Source organism: Lissotriton helveticus, chromosome 8 (assembly GCF_964261635.1).
Source record: "Lissotriton helveticus chromosome 8, aLisHel1.1, whole genome shotgun sequence".
In the NCBI taxonomy this organism is placed as follows: Eukaryota; Metazoa; Chordata; class Amphibia; order Caudata; family Salamandridae; genus Lissotriton; species Lissotriton helveticus.
This window is the reverse complement of record NC_136069.1, coordinates 805,706,582-805,727,240: the sequence shown is the minus strand read 5'-3', so window position 1 is coordinate 805,727,240 and position 20,659 is coordinate 805,706,582. Positions and strand designations below refer to the sequence as shown.

The 20,659-nt window shown below is 46.4% G+C and overlaps 1 protein-coding gene across 1 annotated transcript in view; it reads left to right on the top strand.

Annotated features, from left to right (window-relative positions):
* TMTC4 (transmembrane O-mannosyltransferase targeting cadherins 4) overlaps positions 1–20,659 on the top strand; it is an 861,371-nt gene that overhangs the window by 422,911 nt on the left and 417,801 nt on the right. Inside the window, exon 9 of the mRNA XM_078657625.1 lies at positions 14,510–14,712. Coding sequence (XP_078513751.1) covers positions 14,510–14,712 — 203 coding nt within the window. The remainder of the gene's footprint in view (positions 1–14,509; positions 14,713–20,659) is intronic.

The window sequence follows — 20,659 nt, the reverse complement described above, 5'->3', positions numbered from 1 at the left end:
CTTTGAACGGTCAGGGACTTAATGAAATTAAATAGCGCATTTAATAAAGTGCGCAGCTACTCAGACTTGAGTGTCCTGGCACGTGACAGCGGAAGGAAAACCTGCATAAAAGACCCATCAGTTATTAAAAAGCCAGATTTTTAAGTTCTTCCTGAAAGAGAGTAGGTCTGTGGTTAGTCTCAGAGACTCAGAGATGCTATTTCACAATTTTGCGTCTAGAAAGCCGAGGGATCTGCCTCTAGTGCAGGCACTGCATATTTCTGATAGATACATCTGCCAGTGGATTCCTCACCTTGTGAATATCCCCCTTGCGTCAGCAACGTTCGGAAAATTCTTCGTAGCACGCCGGCGTGGACGACGTCATAGGAACGCGGCATCGCGTGCGACTCCGTCTGACGTCACCGACTCCTTATTAGGCCTACGTCGGCGTGATGACATCAGTTCCCTTTTTTCCGCGTCGTCGACGCTAACGGTTTCTGGGATCTTCTGTGGTTAAAGATAGAGACTTTGTAGCTATTTGTGTATTACTGTTTCTGTTCTTCGTCGAGGATGTCGTAGAAGAAGACAGGATTCAAGCAGTGCGGCTCGTATGCCCGGATGATGTCGATTACCGATCCACACGGAGATTGCTTGTGGTGTCTGGGTTCAGATCATGACGTCAAGGGCTATTGTTCCTGCTCTAAGATGAATCCTAAGGCTCTGCGAGAACGGGAGGCTAAACTTCTACTAGCCAAGATTAAAGTTAAAGAAGCCAAGAGATCTTCGAGATCAAGATCTAGACGCTCCAGATCGAGGCCGAAGTCAAGATCGAAGTCGCGATCGATATCGAGGTCGAGGGCCAGATCGGAGTCGGCGTCGAAGTCGGCTTCTGGGCATGCTTTGGGATCCTCGAAGAGAAAACACAAGAGGAAGAAGCATAGTTCTCGCCATCATTCAGGGTCGTCGGACTCGAAGAGGAAGTCTTCTCGAAGACATCATAAGGACTTTTGGTCTCCTCCTGCTGGTGAGCCTGAAGGTGGAGCCTCCCCGGTACGGTCTCGAGAGCATTCTCCGGATCCGGAGTTAGAACCGAATCCGACTTCGGGTCAGTCTTCGGAGCATGAAGAGGTCGTGGAAGTTCCTCAGACACCGACTCCGGAAGATGACCTGGAAGGTCAAAGGGGTCAAGAGGAGCCGAATCCGGAGCAGCCTCCTACGGAGCCGCCAATAGGTTCGTACCCTCCCTTTCCTGGTCAGGACCCTTCGCATTTCCTAAATGCCATGTTTGGGGTTTATGCGAGGGCAATGTACCCCACTGGAGCACCTGCGGGTCCCATGGGTCCTTTGTCATTTAACTTGGGTGTCCCCCAAGCTTATGCACCGGTGCCTTTTCTACCATTTATGCCGGCGCCATATCCTCCTTGGCTTGGTACGGCGCTGCCGAGGTCATCGACTCCTTTCACGGCTTCGCCGGCTCCGGAGCAACCTCTGGATTTGGATCGGGGCTCGACGCCGGTTCCGGCTTCTCAACCTCCTGTTGTTCCAGTTCCTCGTTCGACTCCGTCGGAGTAGTTACCGGATCCGATGACTTCGATTCGTCTGGAGTGGTCGAGGCGTAGAGCCCAGCGTCTCTTGGAGGAGAAGGAATATGGGGAACCTGAAGTGGAGGAAGGCGAGCTTCAGGAGCACGAGGATTGCTTTGAGGATCTGCATATTGCAAGTAGCCTTGAACTTTCTCCAGAATGGGGGTTGCCTGTGGTTTCGGATGCACCCTCTAGGGATGTGGTGCCATACCATGTTGTAATCAAAAAGGCTGCTGAATTGCTGAATTTGACTTTGCCTACAGTGGAGTTCAAATCTAATATCATCACGGAGGTCTTACATTCGCCTTCTTCAGTTGTTGAGCCGACTCTGCCATTCACTGAGGCTCTGACTGAACCGATTTTAGAGGTATGGAAAAAGCCTTTGTCTGCACCTGCGGTGTCCAGATCAGTGGCGAGGCGTTATAGGGTGGCTCCTGGAGACCCTGAGGTCTTGTCTTCTCACCCTTCGCCGGAAAGTCTGGTGGTGCAGGCCGCTTGTTCGAACAGGTCAGCAGGCTCTTTTCCCCAGGTTCCTGGAGATAAAGACTCCAAGAAATTGGATCAAGCTGCTAAGAAGGTTTTCTCCTCGGGTAGCATGGCTTTGAAATCCACAAATGCTACATGTCTACTAGGAAGGTATGTGCATGCCTTAATGGATTCGGTTAAGCAGTTGTCAGCTAAGCTTCCGGAGGAAGACAGGAAAAACTTCAACAAAGTTGTCTTGGACACTCAGGCGGCAGCCCCCCAGGTTATTCAGAGTGGCATGGACACGGCGGACTCTGTGGCTAGAGTGATGGGTTCTTCAGTGGCCACCAGAAGAGCCGCTTGGCTAAAGTCTTCAGAGTTTTCCGCTGACGTTCAGGCTACTCTTATGGATTTGCCTTTTGACGGCGTTGGCCTCTTTGGAAAGAAAGCGGATACAGCTTTGGAGAGGTTCAAAGATAGCCGGGCGACGGCTAGATCTTTGGGCCTGCAAGCGAAAGGCTCTACCACCAGGAAGTTCAGGGGCTTTGGCAGGTCCTCCTTTCGTCCCTTCAAACAAAGCCAACAACAGCAGCAACAACAGAACCCTCTGTACAAGTCATACAGAGGTAGACAAAGGGGTCGTGGACGTGGAAGTCAGGCCTCTTCCTCCTCTAATACTCACCCCCCACCTACAACAGCAAAGCAGCCCTAGATCCGCCATTCCGGATCATACGGGTCCGGTAGGGGGTCGGCGTACTCATTTTCTACGGGATTGGGAATCGGTTACATCAGATCTTTGGGTTTTCAATCTCGTAGAAAATGGGTATGCACTTCCTTTTCAGGAGTTCCCTCTAAGTTACCCTCCTTGCCAAGGTTATTGTTCGGAGGACCACCTGCTTCTCCTGCAGGAAGAAGTCCTGGCACTGTTCAGAAAGGGTGCGATAGAGGTGGTTCCGGAGCAGGAGAGGGGTCAGGGGTGCTACTCCCGGTATTTCCTGATCCCCAAAAAGGATGGCAGACTTCGACCAATCCTGGATCTCAGGATCTTGAACTTGTATCTGAAACAGGAAAAGTTCAAGATGCTCACTCTTGCGCAGGTTCTTCAAGCGCTGTTGGAAGAAGACTGGATGGTGTCGATCGGATGCTTATTTCCACATCCCCATCCTGAAGTCGCACAGGAAGTATCTCCGTTGTACGGTAGGGTCGCAACACTACCAGTTTGCGGTCATTCTGTTTGGACTTACTACTGCGCCTCGAGTTTTCACCAAGGTGATGGCAGTGGTGGCAGCACATCTCAGGAGGTCGGGAATACCTGTATTCCCGTATCTGGACGACTGGCTGATCAAAGCAGAGTCGCCATAGAAGGTGCTCCTTCATCTGCAAGAGACAACTCAGTTGTTGCCCTCCCAGCGCAACCTGTTCATAGGTGCGGTACTGGACACTACTGTATGTCGTGCATTCCCTCCACCTCAAAGGATTCGCGACATACAAGAAATGATTCCTTTATTCTACAATGGAGCGGTTGTTCCAGTCCTGAAGGTCCTTCGTCTGCTCGGTCTGATGGCTTCTTGCATTCTGTTGGTCAATCATGCACGCTGGCACATGAGGGCACTCCAGTGGTGCCTCCGCAGGCAGTGGTATCAGCACAACGGAGATCTCAGGGAGTCAGTGAGGATCTCCAGAGAAACTGCATCGGATCTGTCTTGGTGGGGCGTGGAAGGCAATCTGTCTCGAGGAAAGCCTTTCCAATGCCTCCATCGGTTGCCACAGTGATAACGGATGCATCCACTCTCAGGTGGGGTGCTCATCTGGGGAATCTGGAGGTCAAAGGTCTTTGGTCTCCAGAGGAAAGGTTGCTTCACATCAACCTTCTAGAGTTGCGGGCGATACGTCTGGCGCTCAAGGCCTTCCTCCCTTCCCTTCGCGGTCAGTCGGTTCAAGTCCTGACGGACAACACGACCGCCATGTGGTATATCAACAAGCAGGGAGGAGTAGGGTCGCAGTGTCTCTGCAGAGAGGCTCTGCGTCTCTGGTCCTGGGTTCAGGACCACCAGATTTGTCTGAAGGCAAATCATCTGCCCGGAGTTCTGAACGTACGTGCAGACATTCTCAGTCGGCAGTTCTCTGCCGACCACGAGTGGAGGCTCCATCCGGAGGTTGTTCACGACATCTTTCAGATGTGGGGGACTCCTCGGGTGGACCTGTTCGCCACTCGCGAGAATGCTCACTGCCTGTCATTCTGCAGTCTCCAGTATCCGATGCAAGGAGCTTTGGGGGACTCGTTTCAGTTGAGTTGGGGAAGTCAACTCCTTTACGCGTTTCCTCCCATACCCTTGATTCCTCGGGTTCTGAGGAAGATTCGCCAGGACCGGGCCCAAGTCATATTGGTCGCCCCGGATTGGCCAAGAAGGGTGTGGTACACGGACCTACTCCACCTCTCCTCTCACCCGCCGCTCCGTCTCCCTCTCAGGGTAGATCTCCTCTCTCAGATGGAGGGGCAGGTTCTACACCCCCACCTCCAGACATTACACCTTCATGCCTGGAGATTGAACGGGGCAAACTGATTTCCTTTTCTCTCCCTCACGATGTGGTGGATGTCATTCTTGCGGCCAGGCGTGACTCCACCAAATCCATCTATTCGTATAGATGGTCTAAATTTGTTGTTTGGTGTAGGGAGAAGGCTATTGACCCTTTGAGGGCTCATCTGTCCGATATTTTGCAGTTTGCTCTTTCTTTGGTGCAGCAAGGATTTGCTGTTGCCACAGTTAAAGGTTACTTTTCGGCGTTATCGGCATTTCTCTGTTTGCCGGATCAGCCGTCTCTTTTTAAATCTCCAGTGGTTTTGAGGTTTCTGAAGGGCCTCACTAATAAGTTCCCTCCTTCTCCTTTTATCGTGCCTCAATGGGACTTAAATCTTGTCTTAACATTTTTAATGGGTTCTCCCTTCGAACCCTTACACAAGTGTCCTGTGAGGTTTTTGTCTTTCAAGACGGTCTTCTTAGTTGCGATCACCTCGGCAAGGAGGGTGAGTGAGCTTCAAGCTCTTAGTTCTAAGCCCCCATTCCTGACCATTCATGCTGATCGAATGGTTCTTAGGACCAGGGCTGCTTTTCTGCCTAAGGTGGTAACTCCCTTCCATCTAGGACAGTCCATTACCCTTCCTACCTTCTATCCTCCCCCTCACCCTTCCATCGAGGAAGAGAGGCTGCACCGTCTGGACCCTAAGAGGGCGGTGTCTTTTTATCTGGACAGAGCGAAAGACTTTCGGATGGACGACCAGCTGTTTGTTGGTTTTGCTGGCTCCTGGAAGGGTAGAGCGGTGCACAAGCGCACACTTTCCAGGTGGATAATCCTGTGCATCAAGATTTGCTACTCCCTGGCGGGTAAGGACCCTCCTGAGGGTATAAGAGCTCATTCTACCAGGGCAAGGTCTGCTACTTCTGCATTGTCTAGAGGTGTACCTGTTGAGGACATTTGCAGAGCCGCGACTTGGGCCTCCCTCCATATTTTCGCGAAGCATTACTGCTTGGATACCGAAGTGAGGAGGGACGGCCACTTCGCGCGCTCTGTCCTCCAAGATTTCTTGGTGTAGCAGTGTGGACACCCTCCTCCGGGAGTGGGGACTGCTGTGGGACTCTATTCACAAGGTGAGGAATCCACTGGCAGATGTATCTATCAGAAGAACAAGTTACTTACCTTCGGTAACGCTTTTTCTGGTAGATACAGTATCTGCCTGTGGATTCCTCACTGACCCACCCGCCTCCCCGTTGTCCACTCTGCTATACCTTAGTTTATGCATTCTTATGTATATTTATATTTATTTTTATATTGGGTTTTTGATACCTTTGCTTCGCACTATGTGTGCAGTTCTGATTTGTATGTACTATGTACACTGTATATATGTATATTTGCTGTCATTGGTCCGTCCGGGTGCCTCGAAGGCACGGAAAAAAGGGCGGAACTGATGTCATCACACCGACGTAGGCCTAATAAGGAGTCGGTGACGTCAGACGGAGTCGCGTTCCTATGATGTCGTCCATGCCGGCGTGCTACGAAGAATTTTCCGAAAGTTCCTGACGCAAGGGGGATATTCACAAGGTGAGGAATCCACAGGCAGATACTGTATCTACCAGAAAAAGCATTACCGAAGGTAAGTAACTTGTTCTTTAGGCACGATGGCCAGGTTGGTATTGAAAGACCTTAGGGATCTAGATGTTGTGTATATCGATTCATGCACTTATTTAGGTAGCTGGCTCCTAAGCCGCGGAAAGCTTTAAAGAAGATGGTCATCGCTTGAAGTCGATCCGTTCTTTAATGCGAACGCAGTGTAGAGACTCAAGAATAGGGGTCTTACTAGATCTGGGTTTAAGTCTCAGGATGGCTCTGGCCACCGTGTTTTGTAACGCTTGTAGGCGCTGGATAAGGGATTTGGGAGGACCAAGGTACAAGCTAATGACATAGTCAAGCTTTGATGTCACCAGAGCCTGCACCAAGATCTTTCTGGTCTCAAGCGGTAACAGTGGCAGGAATTGTTTTAGTATCCGGAGTATGCCAAAGCAAGCGCCAGTCAGATTTTGAATTTGAAAGCGCATGGAGAGTGTCTTGTCTATGACAATTCCTAAGTTTTTGGCTTTCTCCTTTTCCGGGGCGGGAGCAGCAGATCTTTTGGCCACCAAGAGCTCCAGTCAGGGGTTTCTGGATTACCAAAGAAAACAACTTTATTTTTGTCAGGATTGCACTTCAGCTGATTGATCTTAAGCCAGTTAAAAACCTTTGTGAGTCAAGACCTAATCATTGCCCCGTCAAAGTCGGTTCCTTTTTCACGCGTAAAAATCATCTGAGCTTAATCAGCAAAGAAAAAATGATGGCACCCTCTTCCTCTACCAGAAATGCAAGGGTGGATAGATATATATATTAAAAAGGGTAGGACTGAGAATGGAGCCCTGAGGGACACCTACATTTATGGCCAGAACCAAGGAACAGAAAGGGGGGAGCCAGCAGTCCTGAGATCTATTTGCCAAGAAGGATGACATCTAAGTTAAGGCAGTCCCCCCCCAGGCCGATGTTAGCAAGTCTCTCCAGGAGCCCCTCATGTGGGACCACATCGAGGGCCACCGACAGATCAAGCAGTATCAGAACAGCCTTGCCTTCCTGGTCCAGCTAACCCTTGAGAAATTCAGTCTCTTCCAGCAGAGCGCGCTCCATACTGTAGTTAGCCCTAAAACGGATTGGGACTCATGAGGGAGCTTCCCATCTTCAATGTGTTTTTGTAGGGCCTTGTTTACATGCTTCTCTAATACTTTGGAGAGGGCCAGAAGAAGGGAGATTGGCCTGTAGTTGGCAAAGTCCATCGGTTTGGCGTTAACCCTTTCTATCAGTGAAAGAATCTTAGCATTCTTCCATAATTTCGGCATGTTGCCTGAGGAGAGGGAAGCATTAAAGAGCTGGCTTACCATGGGGTTTATGGTGGGAGCTGATGCTTTGGAGAAGTGTCAGTGACTCTCCAAGCTGAGATGTTAGTGAAGGCTTGTTGGATCACAGAGATCTTTTTGTGGAAGAATTGAGGTATTTGCTTAGACCATTCTTCTGTGCATGGCCCTTCCTTTGTGCTGGCTTTCAGGGTGGAAAAGGATTTAACTATGCGGAAGATTTCCTTACTCTTATTTTGGGCATTTTCTATCTTGGTTTGAACGAAGTTTTTCTTGGCTTCCTTCACAAGAATGTAATGAGCTTTTAAGGTGTCTTTATACACCTTCCTGTCCTCAGGTAGATTGGATTCACGCCATTTCCATTCCATTTTTTCTACAATTTCTTTTGCTAGATCTGAGGGAATCGCTAAACCATGGAGCTGGTGAGGCCAACCTCTTTGAGGAGTGGGAAATAACCGGTACGGCTGCATCAATGTTGGTTCGGAGCCATGAATCTATTGAGAGGACGTCCGAGATTGGGTGCAGCTAGACATCTCCGGTGAGGAATGACCAAGGGCGTCTGCTAACATCGGGATGGATATTTTATGGAACGTGTCCTGTAATTAGGAGCCCTCTGCCCTGAGTTAGCCGAGGGGCTGTGGCAGAGGTGGGAATGATGAATTTTAATAGGAGGTGGTCAGACCAGGTAATGGGAAGAGGTAGGCTTACTGATATGTCAAAGTTGTGAAAGATTTGGTCTAGGGTATGGCCCTTTTCATGGGTGGCCGAAGAAATAGATGGAAACATGTTGCAGGCCTGCAGCGTCTCCAACAAAGAAATTGTTTGAGTGTCTTTTCCATTGTCCAAATGTATATTGCAATCTCCCAGAATAAGGCAGTTGTTGTTTTGTAAGGCCTGGGAGGTGGTGGCTGTATTAAGCGTAGTAATAACATTTCCAGTTGCACTGGGAGGTCTGTAAATCAGAAAACCAGCTATGCTATGATGAGGGGGATAAGGTACAGCGTAAGATGAAGGTCTCTGCACCCTCCATGTTTTCCATAAAGATGGGAGAGCAGTCTCGTTTTTGATTGTATATTATGGCAACACCGCCCCCTTCCCACTCGGTCGGTCCGTCCTAAGAATTTTATAACCCATAGGGATAGCCGAGGATATATTAGGGTTGGAGGCTTCAGGCTGCCAGGCCTCAGTGTTCAGGCTGTACGTCTAAAAGTAGGCCATACATGTGTGGTACATGCTTTTGCATAGACAGACAATTTTAAAGGGTGGCTTTTAAGTCCTCTGTTTTCTTATTGTTTTTACACTTAGTGTTGTGTGGGAGGATCTTGGGTGCGAGTTTCCTGAGCTGGAGGAGAGACCAGTTGCACTTATTGCATCAAAAGTCTACCTCCAAGCTCGGATCAGCCGCTGTACACTGACATAATCGTAGCCGCCTAAGGCTAAGTAGTTTTTCCCTATTGTAAGATAGTGTAAGAAACTCACCGGAGGGGAACTGGGCAGCATGGCCAGTGCTGGCCACCTCTGGGTGCAGACAGGCTTGCCTTTAGTGCGCCTGCTGCGCGCTTTCGTTTACATCGGGAATATAAAGGCAAATTGCTATGATGCAAACTGGATCGCTAGCGCAGCTGAGGAAGCGGAAACTGCTTGAGCGGAAGTGAGGAGCCCGATAGTAGCCCCAGCCCTCTGCACAATCGGCGTACTAGCCGCAGCGGACCAGGACCAGAGGAAAAGCGAGATGCGAATCGAAGCAGCTAAGGAGGTGTAGGCAAGCAAAATCAAGTAAAGTGCAAATGGGCGTAGGTAGGAGAAATTGTTAAAAAGCACAGAGTAATTCAGCCACACACATACAATTTAAAAAGCATTAAAAACCTTGTAGCAGGGCAGCAATACTAAATCCTACCCCTGTCAGCTGCGCGTGTCCATTTGCATCAGGAATATATAGGCTAATGCCTATGATGCAAACTGGATCGCTAACGCAGCTGAGTAAGCGGAAACTGCGTGGGAAACAGGGCTCAAATTGAATCATAAATTCAAAGCTGTTCTGAACAGGGGCCTCAAAACATTTTTGGCCCAGGGCCCCCAAAATCCTTAAGATGTCCCTGTCTTAGGTTGCTTGTATTCCGATTCTTTAGGACTTGGCTTGGCAGTTTGTGCTGGACTGTTTCTATTGGAGCAGGGTCAAGACTGATTTGCATATGGCAGGGTTTAATCTGAGGTGGCATGGTAGGCAAAAGAATGATGGGTTGGAATACTCCCAAGTGAGTGCCTGTGGTTAGACTTATTGAAAGCATCCTCCCCTCACCTTTTGTGTTTCTTATAGCCAACTGTTTTCTGGATCACTGTCCCACCCGTTCTCCCTATCTTCTCTGCTGTGGGTGCCGGCAGCATTTCAAACCCTTGCGATCTGCCTGTGAAGATGCTTATTTGCTTTTTCTTGGGGGGGCGGCTTACTACCAAGATTGATGTGTGCCCTCTGCTGAGGCTGTGAGGGGTGGTATGCTTCCTGTCATGTCTAACAATGAGATTCAGCACTGGGCAAGACTGGTTGCTCATGGCAATTCATGATGTGGTGCTGGAAAGAGTTTAACATCCACCTGGTAGTCATTGCTTGCCCGCAAGTAACGTACAGCTGTCCATTGCAGAAGAAACACTGTCTGACTCATACATGGTATGTCATATCTGTAAGTGCAGGAGTTTCACCACAGAACAATGGGGAATAAGTGTACCTCCTTCATAGCCCTGACTACTTTTGGCTGCCATTGCAGGCTTTTTTGTTTATTTTCCAGGCCAGTTTCTGGGAGTAAGGACTAATCAGGAACATTGTTCTTTTGGTTTGACTTTCTTTAGCCATCATGGCTAAATTGTACTTCCTGTAACGTTCTGTCCTTCCAAGTTACGCACTCCCATCACACTGCGAAAGTGGGCTGAGCTTACTCTTCAGCACCTTTGCAATTTTGCTTGCTCAGCTGTTGCTCATTCTGTGAAGTTCCTGCCTACTTACCTTAAAAAGCTTTTCCAATCTATTTTGCCTGTCCTCCGGATTATCTGGATCTGCTGCTCCTGCAAGTGGCCTGTTTGACTCCTTAATGGTTTACAGTTTTTTATCTTGTACATGAGCTAGGTTTTCCCAGTCTTATTTTGCCTAATCTCTTGTTCTCATCTATCATTCTGGAGCCAGGAGTAGTGGAAGGAAGCGGCAGGCCATATTGCCCTCATAAAAAGTTGTGACTTGAGGCTTTTATAAGTCCAGCCCATGACACAGGTGTGTGTAGCCAGTTCTAAACACCCATATGTGTGCACTATGGAGTCGTGTTCTCTCAGCCTTATGGGGAGGCATGATGACCACTTCTCTCATAAAAAGTGTGTCATTGTAGTTTGATCTGTGCCAGAGGAATTAGTGAAATGTTTTGGGAAATTGAAGTGAGCTTTTCACTTTGCATTCGGTGGTCACAATGAATATAAATTGAGCAAATCATAGGGCCTCTGGAATTCCAAGTCCATCAGTAGATTCCAGAGTATGAGGGATGACAGAAATGAGGAGAACATGCAGAAAAAACAGCTTATTTCAAGGCAAATATATTTCTTAAGGTGCCTTGACAGAGAAATTGTGCATCACTTCACAAAAGAATAGTTGCTGAGGAATATGTGTGCTTGAGTACCTGTGCTGCAAATGGCCTGACTGGCGCATGGCTGGAAGTCACAGCTGAAGCTGCCTTGGCTTGGACAATGTGTGTATGCAGGTACTTACAGGAGGCGGTGTCCTGTGCAGGGAGCAGCAGTGCAGGGTACATACGTTTTTCCCTTTTGCAATGTTGCCCTTGAAAACTACATCGTGTGCATCAGCACAACCACGGGTGACAAACGGCTTGTCTGAGAAACAAAGTTTCCTAAGTAAAGACAAGACGTGCCTAACATTTGTGTTATGTTGTTCTTCCTTAGCTGAGGAGGTGTAGACCTATTGCCACATTGAGATGATATTTCTTTGACCTTTAGGATAACTCAATGTGCTGATGATAAAAGACTTAAGGTTTAGAAATGGGCCGGCTGCTCATTGATGTGTTACAGAAGTAATAGCAACTCAAAATAATGTTTTGATCACGTGCAGGAAGCATTCTGAAGATAGAGGGATGCTAGGGCCTCCATTAGCTGTACCACCAGGATGATCTGTAGTGAAGCATTGATCATAAACCTCAGATTTTTCACCCAGTTGATTGCTCTTTTGAAGTCTGGCATGGGCTAAAAATCCCTTTTCCCACCCCCTCTCATAGACGATGTCTACTAGGAACTGGGTTGAATAGAATGTGGAACAACATTGTTCCTTCACATCAATTCTTAATTCACCCACAGAAAGTTCTCTTTCCACCGGTGAATGGTGGTGGGTTTAAGAAGTAAGCAGAAGATTGATGGCTACTTTTACCATAAAGAACAATGCTTGGAAGAAGCTTACTTGCAGCCCAGTCTGTAATTGTCGACCACTAGAACTACCAAAATTGTTCAGTTTTGCACGTGCTAATCATTCCCACACTCTGGGTACTATCTGGCCCTACTTTGTCACTTTATTGACATTCATACGTCACATCTTTTCATGTTACCCAGTTGCATTTTTCTTAGGATTATCCATTGCTGCAACTGAAAGTAGTTTCAAGGCCATGGCTCCAAAAGGGAATATGTGAACTATCAATTCAATAGCACACTGCCTTTCTTCAAGCTAACTGCTTGGCATCTTCAAAGAAACATGGAATAAAACAATTCATGTGCATTTAATTTCTCCACAATTGTAGCAGAGTAGCTCCTAGAGGTCCCTTGTGGAGCCTTACCTTCTATAGAGGTAAGAGGCTTCTATCCGCCACTGGCACCTCTCCCACAGCTCTCATTTTCCCCCTATGACACAGGGAATCCAGCAGACACATCTGCCATGTGGACCTGGGCATGAAATCAGTGACCGCCACCACACCCTTGCTCCTCCCTGGTTTATGAAAGTGCTAACAGGCCGACAGGGATCAGACCAAGCACCTGGAGATGGACAGTCTGTGCTAATGTGCCGCTCCATGTACCGTCCATGAATGATGGCCCAGCCGTCAGCCATGGTAGCCCCTTGGGTAGGTAGGAAATCTGTTGGGAAGGCTAGTTGGGGTGAAGCCCAGATCCCTGAAGGTATCACCACAGTACCCACCACAGGTATCTCTAGTATCATGCCCAAGGAAATCAGACAGGGAAATCTGCTTGATGGGCACCTGTTAGGTGTTCACTTGACATCACGCGAATATAACACCCAGGAAGAGGGAGCTTCCTGGGATGCATATTAATCTCAATGGACAAGGAAGTATTAGTTCCCAATGTACAAGTGTCACTGTTGGCAGGAACCCTGGCAATAGAAGGGTGTCTTTATCTCTCTCTCTCTCTTCCTGTGCATTGAGGGAGAAAGGAAGGTGCGGTGCTCCCTGTGTGGTCTTACCTTGTACGCTAGTACAGAAGCCTGATATGTTTCATCGGGGTAGCTGCCACATCACACCCTTTTCAGCATGTGATGTGAGACTGCAAGAACCTTATGGTGTATTGCTGCTCTTTAGAGAAGGTACAGAAGGAACCCTCCACCGTTTTACATCCTCTTTTCCATTTCCCTGTCTCAAGTCACTTCCTAACTTAGGGTAGGGTATCACCTCACTGAGTCAGACATCCATTTTCCAGCCTGATGTACAAATATATTTGCAGTTTGTGTCTTTTCAAGTGTACCGCAATTAATGATTTGCTGTTGGCCTGTATTTAAGATTTCCAATTCGTGTTTAGAGTTAGGATAACATTTCTGTACAATATATGCCTCAAGACAACCTTAGCCTAGGTTTTTCCTGCTTTTGTATTTTCAGAAATGTCAGTTTTATCCACCCTTTTGTTTGCTAACAAATGCTTAACCAAATCTAATTCTGGAAAACCTATATCTACTGTAATATTAGTTTTGTTGCGGTTTAGATTTTGAAGAAATTGACACTGTCTGTCCAGGGTACTGTTTTGATGGGGAATGTCTGAAAACAAGCCTCATAAGGAATATGCATTGATGGGCCACAGCAGAGATTTCCAGTGTTGTTCCATTGTTGCCGCAATTGTCAGATTTTCTACATAGACTAAATGTAACTAGCTTGAATCTAAACTGGGATTATTTAAATAGCGGTTGTTATTTAAAATCTGGCATGGATCGAGCTCTTATGGACCAATATTGAACCCTGTGGGTTATAGAACCGTTGAGTGTATACGGGTAACGAAAGATGGACGCCTTTTGGGTTGAAAATTATTTAGGAGATCGCAGAGGTATAATTCTATGGTGGATGACAGTACAGAGACAGTGAAATTGAAGACGAAATGACCATTGGGGTCTTTAGGGATTTTTATGCATTGTCCATAGTTAGGGTGTGTAAGTGCAGAGGTATTATCTCAATTTGAAAAAAAATATCATGAGTAGGGTAACTGGGGGAGGGGAAACGTCGTTTACAACGCGGTCGTTACATCGCGGTTTTTAGAACGCAAGTCGTTACAACGACTTGCGCAGGATGGCGCTCTAGGACAAGGAATAGTATAATTTACTATCCAACACCTTCCCTACTGTATGTAGACTGGAGTTGAAATAGTAAATTATACTACTCCTAAGTCCAGCGCCCTCCAACGCAAGTCGTTGTAACGACTTGCGTTGTAAAAGCCGCGATGTAATGGCATGCGATGTATTAGCATGCGTTGTAATGTCACACAACCCTGGGGGAGGGCATTAATTTTCGACAAGAAAAGCAATATTTCCAACATACTAAGACAGCGAGAATGGGTGTTTCTTTTCAGTCTTTCCTCTCCATTGCTTGGAAACTTGTCCAGTTATGTCCTTCTTCGAAGATGTTGATCAACTTTTTTAAAGAAAAATATATTGTAAAGCAAGATCTGACGCGGTAGTCAACAGCAAATTCAAGAGGGCAGAGAACTAGCTGTGCCCTGCACACAAACAGTACATGATTTCGGTTGTATTTTTAGCCTTTAACTTTGACGTCCGGTACATGTTTGTTTTCTTTTGACTGACAGGTTACCAACTATAATTACTACTATTCACTGAATGCCTGGCTGCTGCTGTGCCCCTGGTGGCTGTGTTTTGATTGGTCGATGGGCTGCGTCCCCCTTATTAAATCATTCTGTGACTGGAGAATAATGGCTCTCGCGGCACTTTGGTTCTGCCTAATTGGCCTGATGTGGCAAGCCCTCTGCTCCGAAGAACCGCACAGAAGAAGGTAAGAGAACCTTATGTCAGTTTCAGACTGGGCTAACCCTTCGGTATAACTTTTTTTTTTTAATCTATCGCATATTCTTTGACACTTGACCACATTTTGTCAGGCCTGTAGCACCAGTAGCTCGCAAGCGCGTTTGCAGTTAATGTAAATAATCCTCATTGCTCATACTTCGCACTACATTGGCTCGCGAGATGCAAACTTGTACAGGAGAGATACTACTGATGGCTGCTTTATTCTCTTCCTGAAGGGCCTTTTCAAGATCCTTAACACCATAGGTGGTAAAAAAAAGTAATTTGTGGTCACAACAGCCTATAATTGATGTGTGTTGTGCCCCCCCATTTCACAATTTCTCCGTTTTAAATTAAAATTGCATGGTGTGAATCTTTTCTTTTGATAATACGAGAGATTATTTCTTCTCAAGAAAAGTGAAAGCTTACTGAGGAAATAATTGAAAGGAAAAAACTGCGCTTGAAGGAAAAGGAAACGTTTCGTGAAATACTGTCAATAATGACACCTCTTTCACAGGATACAGTAATGACTTGTTGCCATATAGGTTCTGGATGTTGAGTCAGCCAGTTACGCATTTTGTGAAAATAAATGGCTTTTTGGAGCATATGAATGAAACACAATCTATAGTTGGCTGCTCCCTCATCTGCAGCATAGAGTGCAGTGAATGATGAAGCCCCTTATAGGGCATTCGGTCGACTAGTTCAGGGAAATGCATGAACACAAACTTGTACAATCCTTAACAACTTAGTTTCCTTTGACTAGTGTGTAGTGGACATAGAGATGCATCATACAACCATGCATGCATTATAGGCTAAGGACATTATTTTTTGTGGGGCGCTAGCAAGGGGCAAGCGGTTGCTTCCATACGTAATTTCCACCCATTGTTACTTCAGAAAGCTTGAAATGTTTGTTCAAGACACAACTGATTATGTTTATGTATGTGCGGATGGCTGCTTGATGGCGTGACAGTCTTTGCAATGACAATGTAGAGCGCTGGTTAGCTGTGGAGGAGCATGATAGTCTGTGTGTTACCTGTGCTCCGAACTGAACAAATCTCTGATGCGGTATCGGGAAACAGCACTTGCTTTATCACTGCCACTGTTGATCATTGTTCTCTCTTTGATACGTCTGTAACTAATGACATTGACATGCTGCTTTAACTACGTTGCTCTTAAATTTATCATTACGGCTGATCTCCTTCATGTTTATGTATAACGGAAGTGATCTGTGATGAATATTCTGGAATACGGCATAGTCAACCATTTATTATCACATGTGTAATGATGTACAATGACATAAAATGCAATAAACATATTCAAACAAAAAAAATTATAGTCTGTGTGTTGACATTTGGTGGATGTGTACATATACAATGGTAACTGAGCGGCTGTATGGTTAGGGCTGTATAGGCATTACATTTGATAGAAACTATTAGTTGTAGATTCCTTACCTTAGAATTTCCCCCAGGCGTTAGTCTGGGTCTGGACAACCGTCAAGCCAGTTAATAGCTATCCTTCTTTTAGCTCAAACCAGTCCAAGTTATAGGAATTTTCAGCTCAGCTGCTTCTATTTTTTTCTCCGGAACAAGACCCAGCAGGCATTGTCAATGGTAAGGGGCTAGCCTTATTTAATCCACCCACCACCTCCGACTAGAAGCTTTTCACCGAAGGGCAATTGCACATAATGTGGGAAATGTCAGCACCCTCTCTAAGACATCTAAGGCATCTAGAGTCGTGGCTGGGATAGATGTTATGCAATGTTATAGGATTCCAGTACGTCGTTTGCACATAATTATAAGCTTAAGGCAGGCATTAGTTGAAACCTGTTTAACTTCTTAGTGTATTCTACACTAGTCTTTACTTGTAAGAAGTGCCCTAGCTCTCTCTGCCACTGCTCTTGTACCTTTAATAACCCCACAGGTTTATCAGCTCAAAGTGCTCTACATACATGAGTAATCAATGTCCTGCAGCCAGCCAGTTATAACAACAACACCTAAGTATGTGTGGTGAAGAAAACACAAATTGGCAACCAGGCAAGAAACGGAACCAATGGGTGCTCAACCATGATATAGGGCAAGAGTTTCGATGCAAATATGTCGGAGCTCCAAGAGAAGAGAGGTTGGCTGCCAATTCCACCCCAATAGTCTTGTCTGAGAAGAGAGTACAGAACCAATGTAGTTCCTCCCTGAGCACTCAAAATGTAAATGAAAAGTCCATTAGTAACATAGTCTCTTATTGTGCTTGTTCCACTTTATTTCTTTGATATCCGTTCAGGGACTCCGCATCTGATGTTCAAGAATACAGTTTCAATCAGTATACAGCTTCCAAATGTTGACATGCGACAAAACAATATTCTACAGCTAACACGTGTGAGTGCTCAGAGAGGAATTACATTGGGTAAGTATGTGTGGTGCCTGGCGCATAAGAAAATTTAGACCATTTTTCTCTGCTTCCGCCGATATCTTACTGTACTGTAAAAATAGTCCAGCCCCAACTCTAGTGTCTTCACGGACATCAGCTATAGTTAGGAATCTACTATTCGAATAGCTGTCCAACAAGAATTCACAGCCGCCTACTTGCCACTTATCAGTGGCCATCATTTAAGCTATTTACGCAAAACAGATCTAAGGAAAAATTCTGCATGTCAGGTGCGTTGTGTGCTCCACATAATGGTGCATCTCACCACCTGGTCCCAAAATAGCACATTCACTTCACTATAAAAGTTATGGAAGGTAGTATCTCTCTACCCCTCATCAAAAGGATGTCTGGTGGAATGTTCATATGCGTTCCCTTGAGCAACGGCTTCTCCCAGTTCTCACTGCTATTCAGCTAGTACTTCACGTGCAGCCGGTGGCTGTATGAACATTGGATGACGGGTGTATGAATGGATGTTGTGGGTGTGGGACTACTAACATAACTGTATGGTTTTCTGGTCAGGAATGTGTGAGAATATGTTAATGTTTATGCAGACACACAAGGGTTGGTGTGGTGTCATATATGTTATTTGGATGATAGCCATATGATGGTATGTGCGTTGGCATAATATGAGTTTATTGGCGTGTGATGATTTTGTGGACATATAAAGTTGGGTATTTTGACATATGATATGGTAAATTACATTATAGATTGTGTAGCATGCTACTTTTGCTTTGAAAAGATGTGTGACATTGTGAAATTTGCATGCTGGAATGGAAGTTAAGGTTCACTTGCTACAGAGGGGTTGGGGCACAAGATTAATGTTTATTCGTTTTTATGTTGAGGCCACTGTTAGCATTTTGGTCAACCTTAACTCTCTTTCAATTGTAGATTTTATGGCTTTTGTGTGTTAGCATATGATGTTGGTTTTGTGGATGTATAATAGTGGTTATATTGGCATGTGATCTTGGTGTGTTGACAAGTTAATTTTTTATGTGGTAGTGTATAATGGTGTTTGTGTTGGGTGTGTTGGAATATAATGTTTGTTGTGTGATATTTATGATGTGGGTGTCTTGGCATGTGACGTTGGGTTGGTTAATGTTGGGTGATGGTGGTGGAAATGTTTGTGGTAGTGTTAATGGTTTTGGTGCTGGTGCTAATGGTGGTGGTTGCCTTTGTGGTGATGGTTGTGTTTGTGGTGGTGATTGTCAGTCTAAATGGTGTTAATGTTGATGGTGGTAATGGGGATAATGTTGACAGTGGAAGTGGTGATGGTAATGGTGAGGTCTCCCACACCTCTAAAGGTGGGAAGGTAAAGGCCTGTAGTGCCTGGGATTATATTATCTCCTCCACAGAAGATTTTGATTTTTTAAATCTGTTTGAAAGTTCAGGAAAGTTATTATATTTATTTTGTTTTTTTAAATTGAGCCTAGAGATCAGTGGAGTGTTTCTTTCACACCCCCAATTCGAGGTCTGACTTTAATTTTGTTTCTAAATGTTTGCGAACATCAGGAGACTTTTTAATTTTCTCTATATAGATAGGTTACTGGTTCTTTTTTTACAAGCATTTGCAATAGGCATTAATGGTATGAAAGTAATAAAAAAGAGAAAATGCAGCTGTCTAAAGGTGGCTGCATATATGTGCAAAGCAAAAACAAAAAATTACTCATCACAAAAATACATTAAAAAAAGATTAAATGAAAGCAGTCATGTCACTGAAGTATCCTATTTTTAAGGTGGGCATGCACAAGCAAAGTGCCATCATGCAGATTGAAGAGTACCAATGGCTAAAGTGGGTTGACTCATTGCTCCATAGTTTATGCTGTGTTTAGCGGAAGCAAAAGGCGAATGACAATACAGCAGACAAATGTATGAGGAGGGCTGAATGAAAGCTTCTGTACATATACATGTATGTACTTATGCTATGATTTTTTCCCAAAACATAGGCCAGTTCTTAAAAAAAAGAAAGAGATTAAATAAAAGGTCTCCCAGTGGCACGGCCAAGATGACTGCTGCACCAGATGTACACTAAAAAAAGGCCCTTCTTTTACTCTAGAAGGGCCTGGGGATACCAAGAACTGTACTGTTCAAAGGGGACGCTTGTTTCGGCCTGGCCATCCTCGGATTGCCCCTATCAACTTGCATGTTGTGTTGGGTGCCATTCATACTGGATAGAACGAGGGCCCACAGATCCCGCACCCCGGCTGAACATGCCTAATATCTACTGCCAGCCGTGGTGCCGCAGACTATGCCTCTCATTGATGACGGCCTTGGCACTGGTGATTACTTACGAGAACTTGCTTCCTGCTCTCCTACTGCTGGACTGTGGGTGCGTGCCACTGTGGGGAATAAAGAGCCACAGCTTTTTTTACTTCTGCTAAAGGGGCCACACTGAAGGAAACTATGATGGTGAAACGTCTGCCACGCCTCTGCTACAGTAGCCCATGCGAAATCCTTTTGTTATCCTCCCCACCCAGCCGTACCTCAGAGCTATTTGTTGCCCAGCTTGCCCACTCTCTTGAGGGTCACAAATTGCGGAGCCGACGAGTGCTTTTAAGTTTTGATGCTTTCGGCGACACAACTTCCGGAGGTGAGGCCTTTGGCTGTGCAGTCCCGCTGCTATACGGGGACCACGCTTGGAAGAAGCTGGTGAGACGAACCGGGGATCGGGTGGCCCCCTCCAGTCTCCTTGGGCCTTCCTGGGGAGCCAACAGCTGCCCCTTTCGGGGATAGTCCCTTGCCTGCTGAGGCCTGGGCCCTGAGTGGACTCGCAAGGGTGCGCTGAATGCCCCGCTATACGAGAAAGCCGACGAGAGATGGGGAGAAGATAGACGGCCTCTTTCAGTATCCTTGGGACATCCCAGAGAGCCGACCGCCGCCCCTTGCCTCTATACTTCTTTGCTTACTGCAACCTGGCCTCGGGGAGGCTTGAGGAGGAGCACTACATGGAGCGGACGCCCCGCTCAATTGCCAGTGATTGCATGGTCCCTTGTGCGACAAGGCACAGCGATGCCAGATCAGAGTAGGCTGGCCAACAATCACACTTCGCCCCCCATTTCTTGAAGGGCGCGTGGGCCTGGTAGTGCCTGCACCGGATGAGGACATGCGCTGCTGATAGTACAGCACGACTACCTATGGGAGAATACAGAACAAGTAGACTCAACAAGCAAACCCAAGCAGCAGATGTGGAGCAGTTTGGCCTTAATGAGTGACTGCAAGTGAGCACAGCATTGAGTCTCATACAGGGATTCTCCCGGCATCTGACCCCCTGAGACTTATGCCTTGCATGGCAGACCTCACAGCACCCCATGCTCAGCCCATTGTTTGCTTGCCTGGGCTTGACCCTGCTGTGGACAGCATGACTCATGGGCCTCTTTGCTCTTCATTCCCTCAATAGTCTTGATTGACTGTGAGTGGTTGTAGACCGGTTGAGGGGTGAAGGCTGCTGTCACCCTGCAGAATTTTGAGGTAAAACAGTCTATTATTGTCCTCTTGGACAACACTTGCCGTTTTCGGTGTGTGGT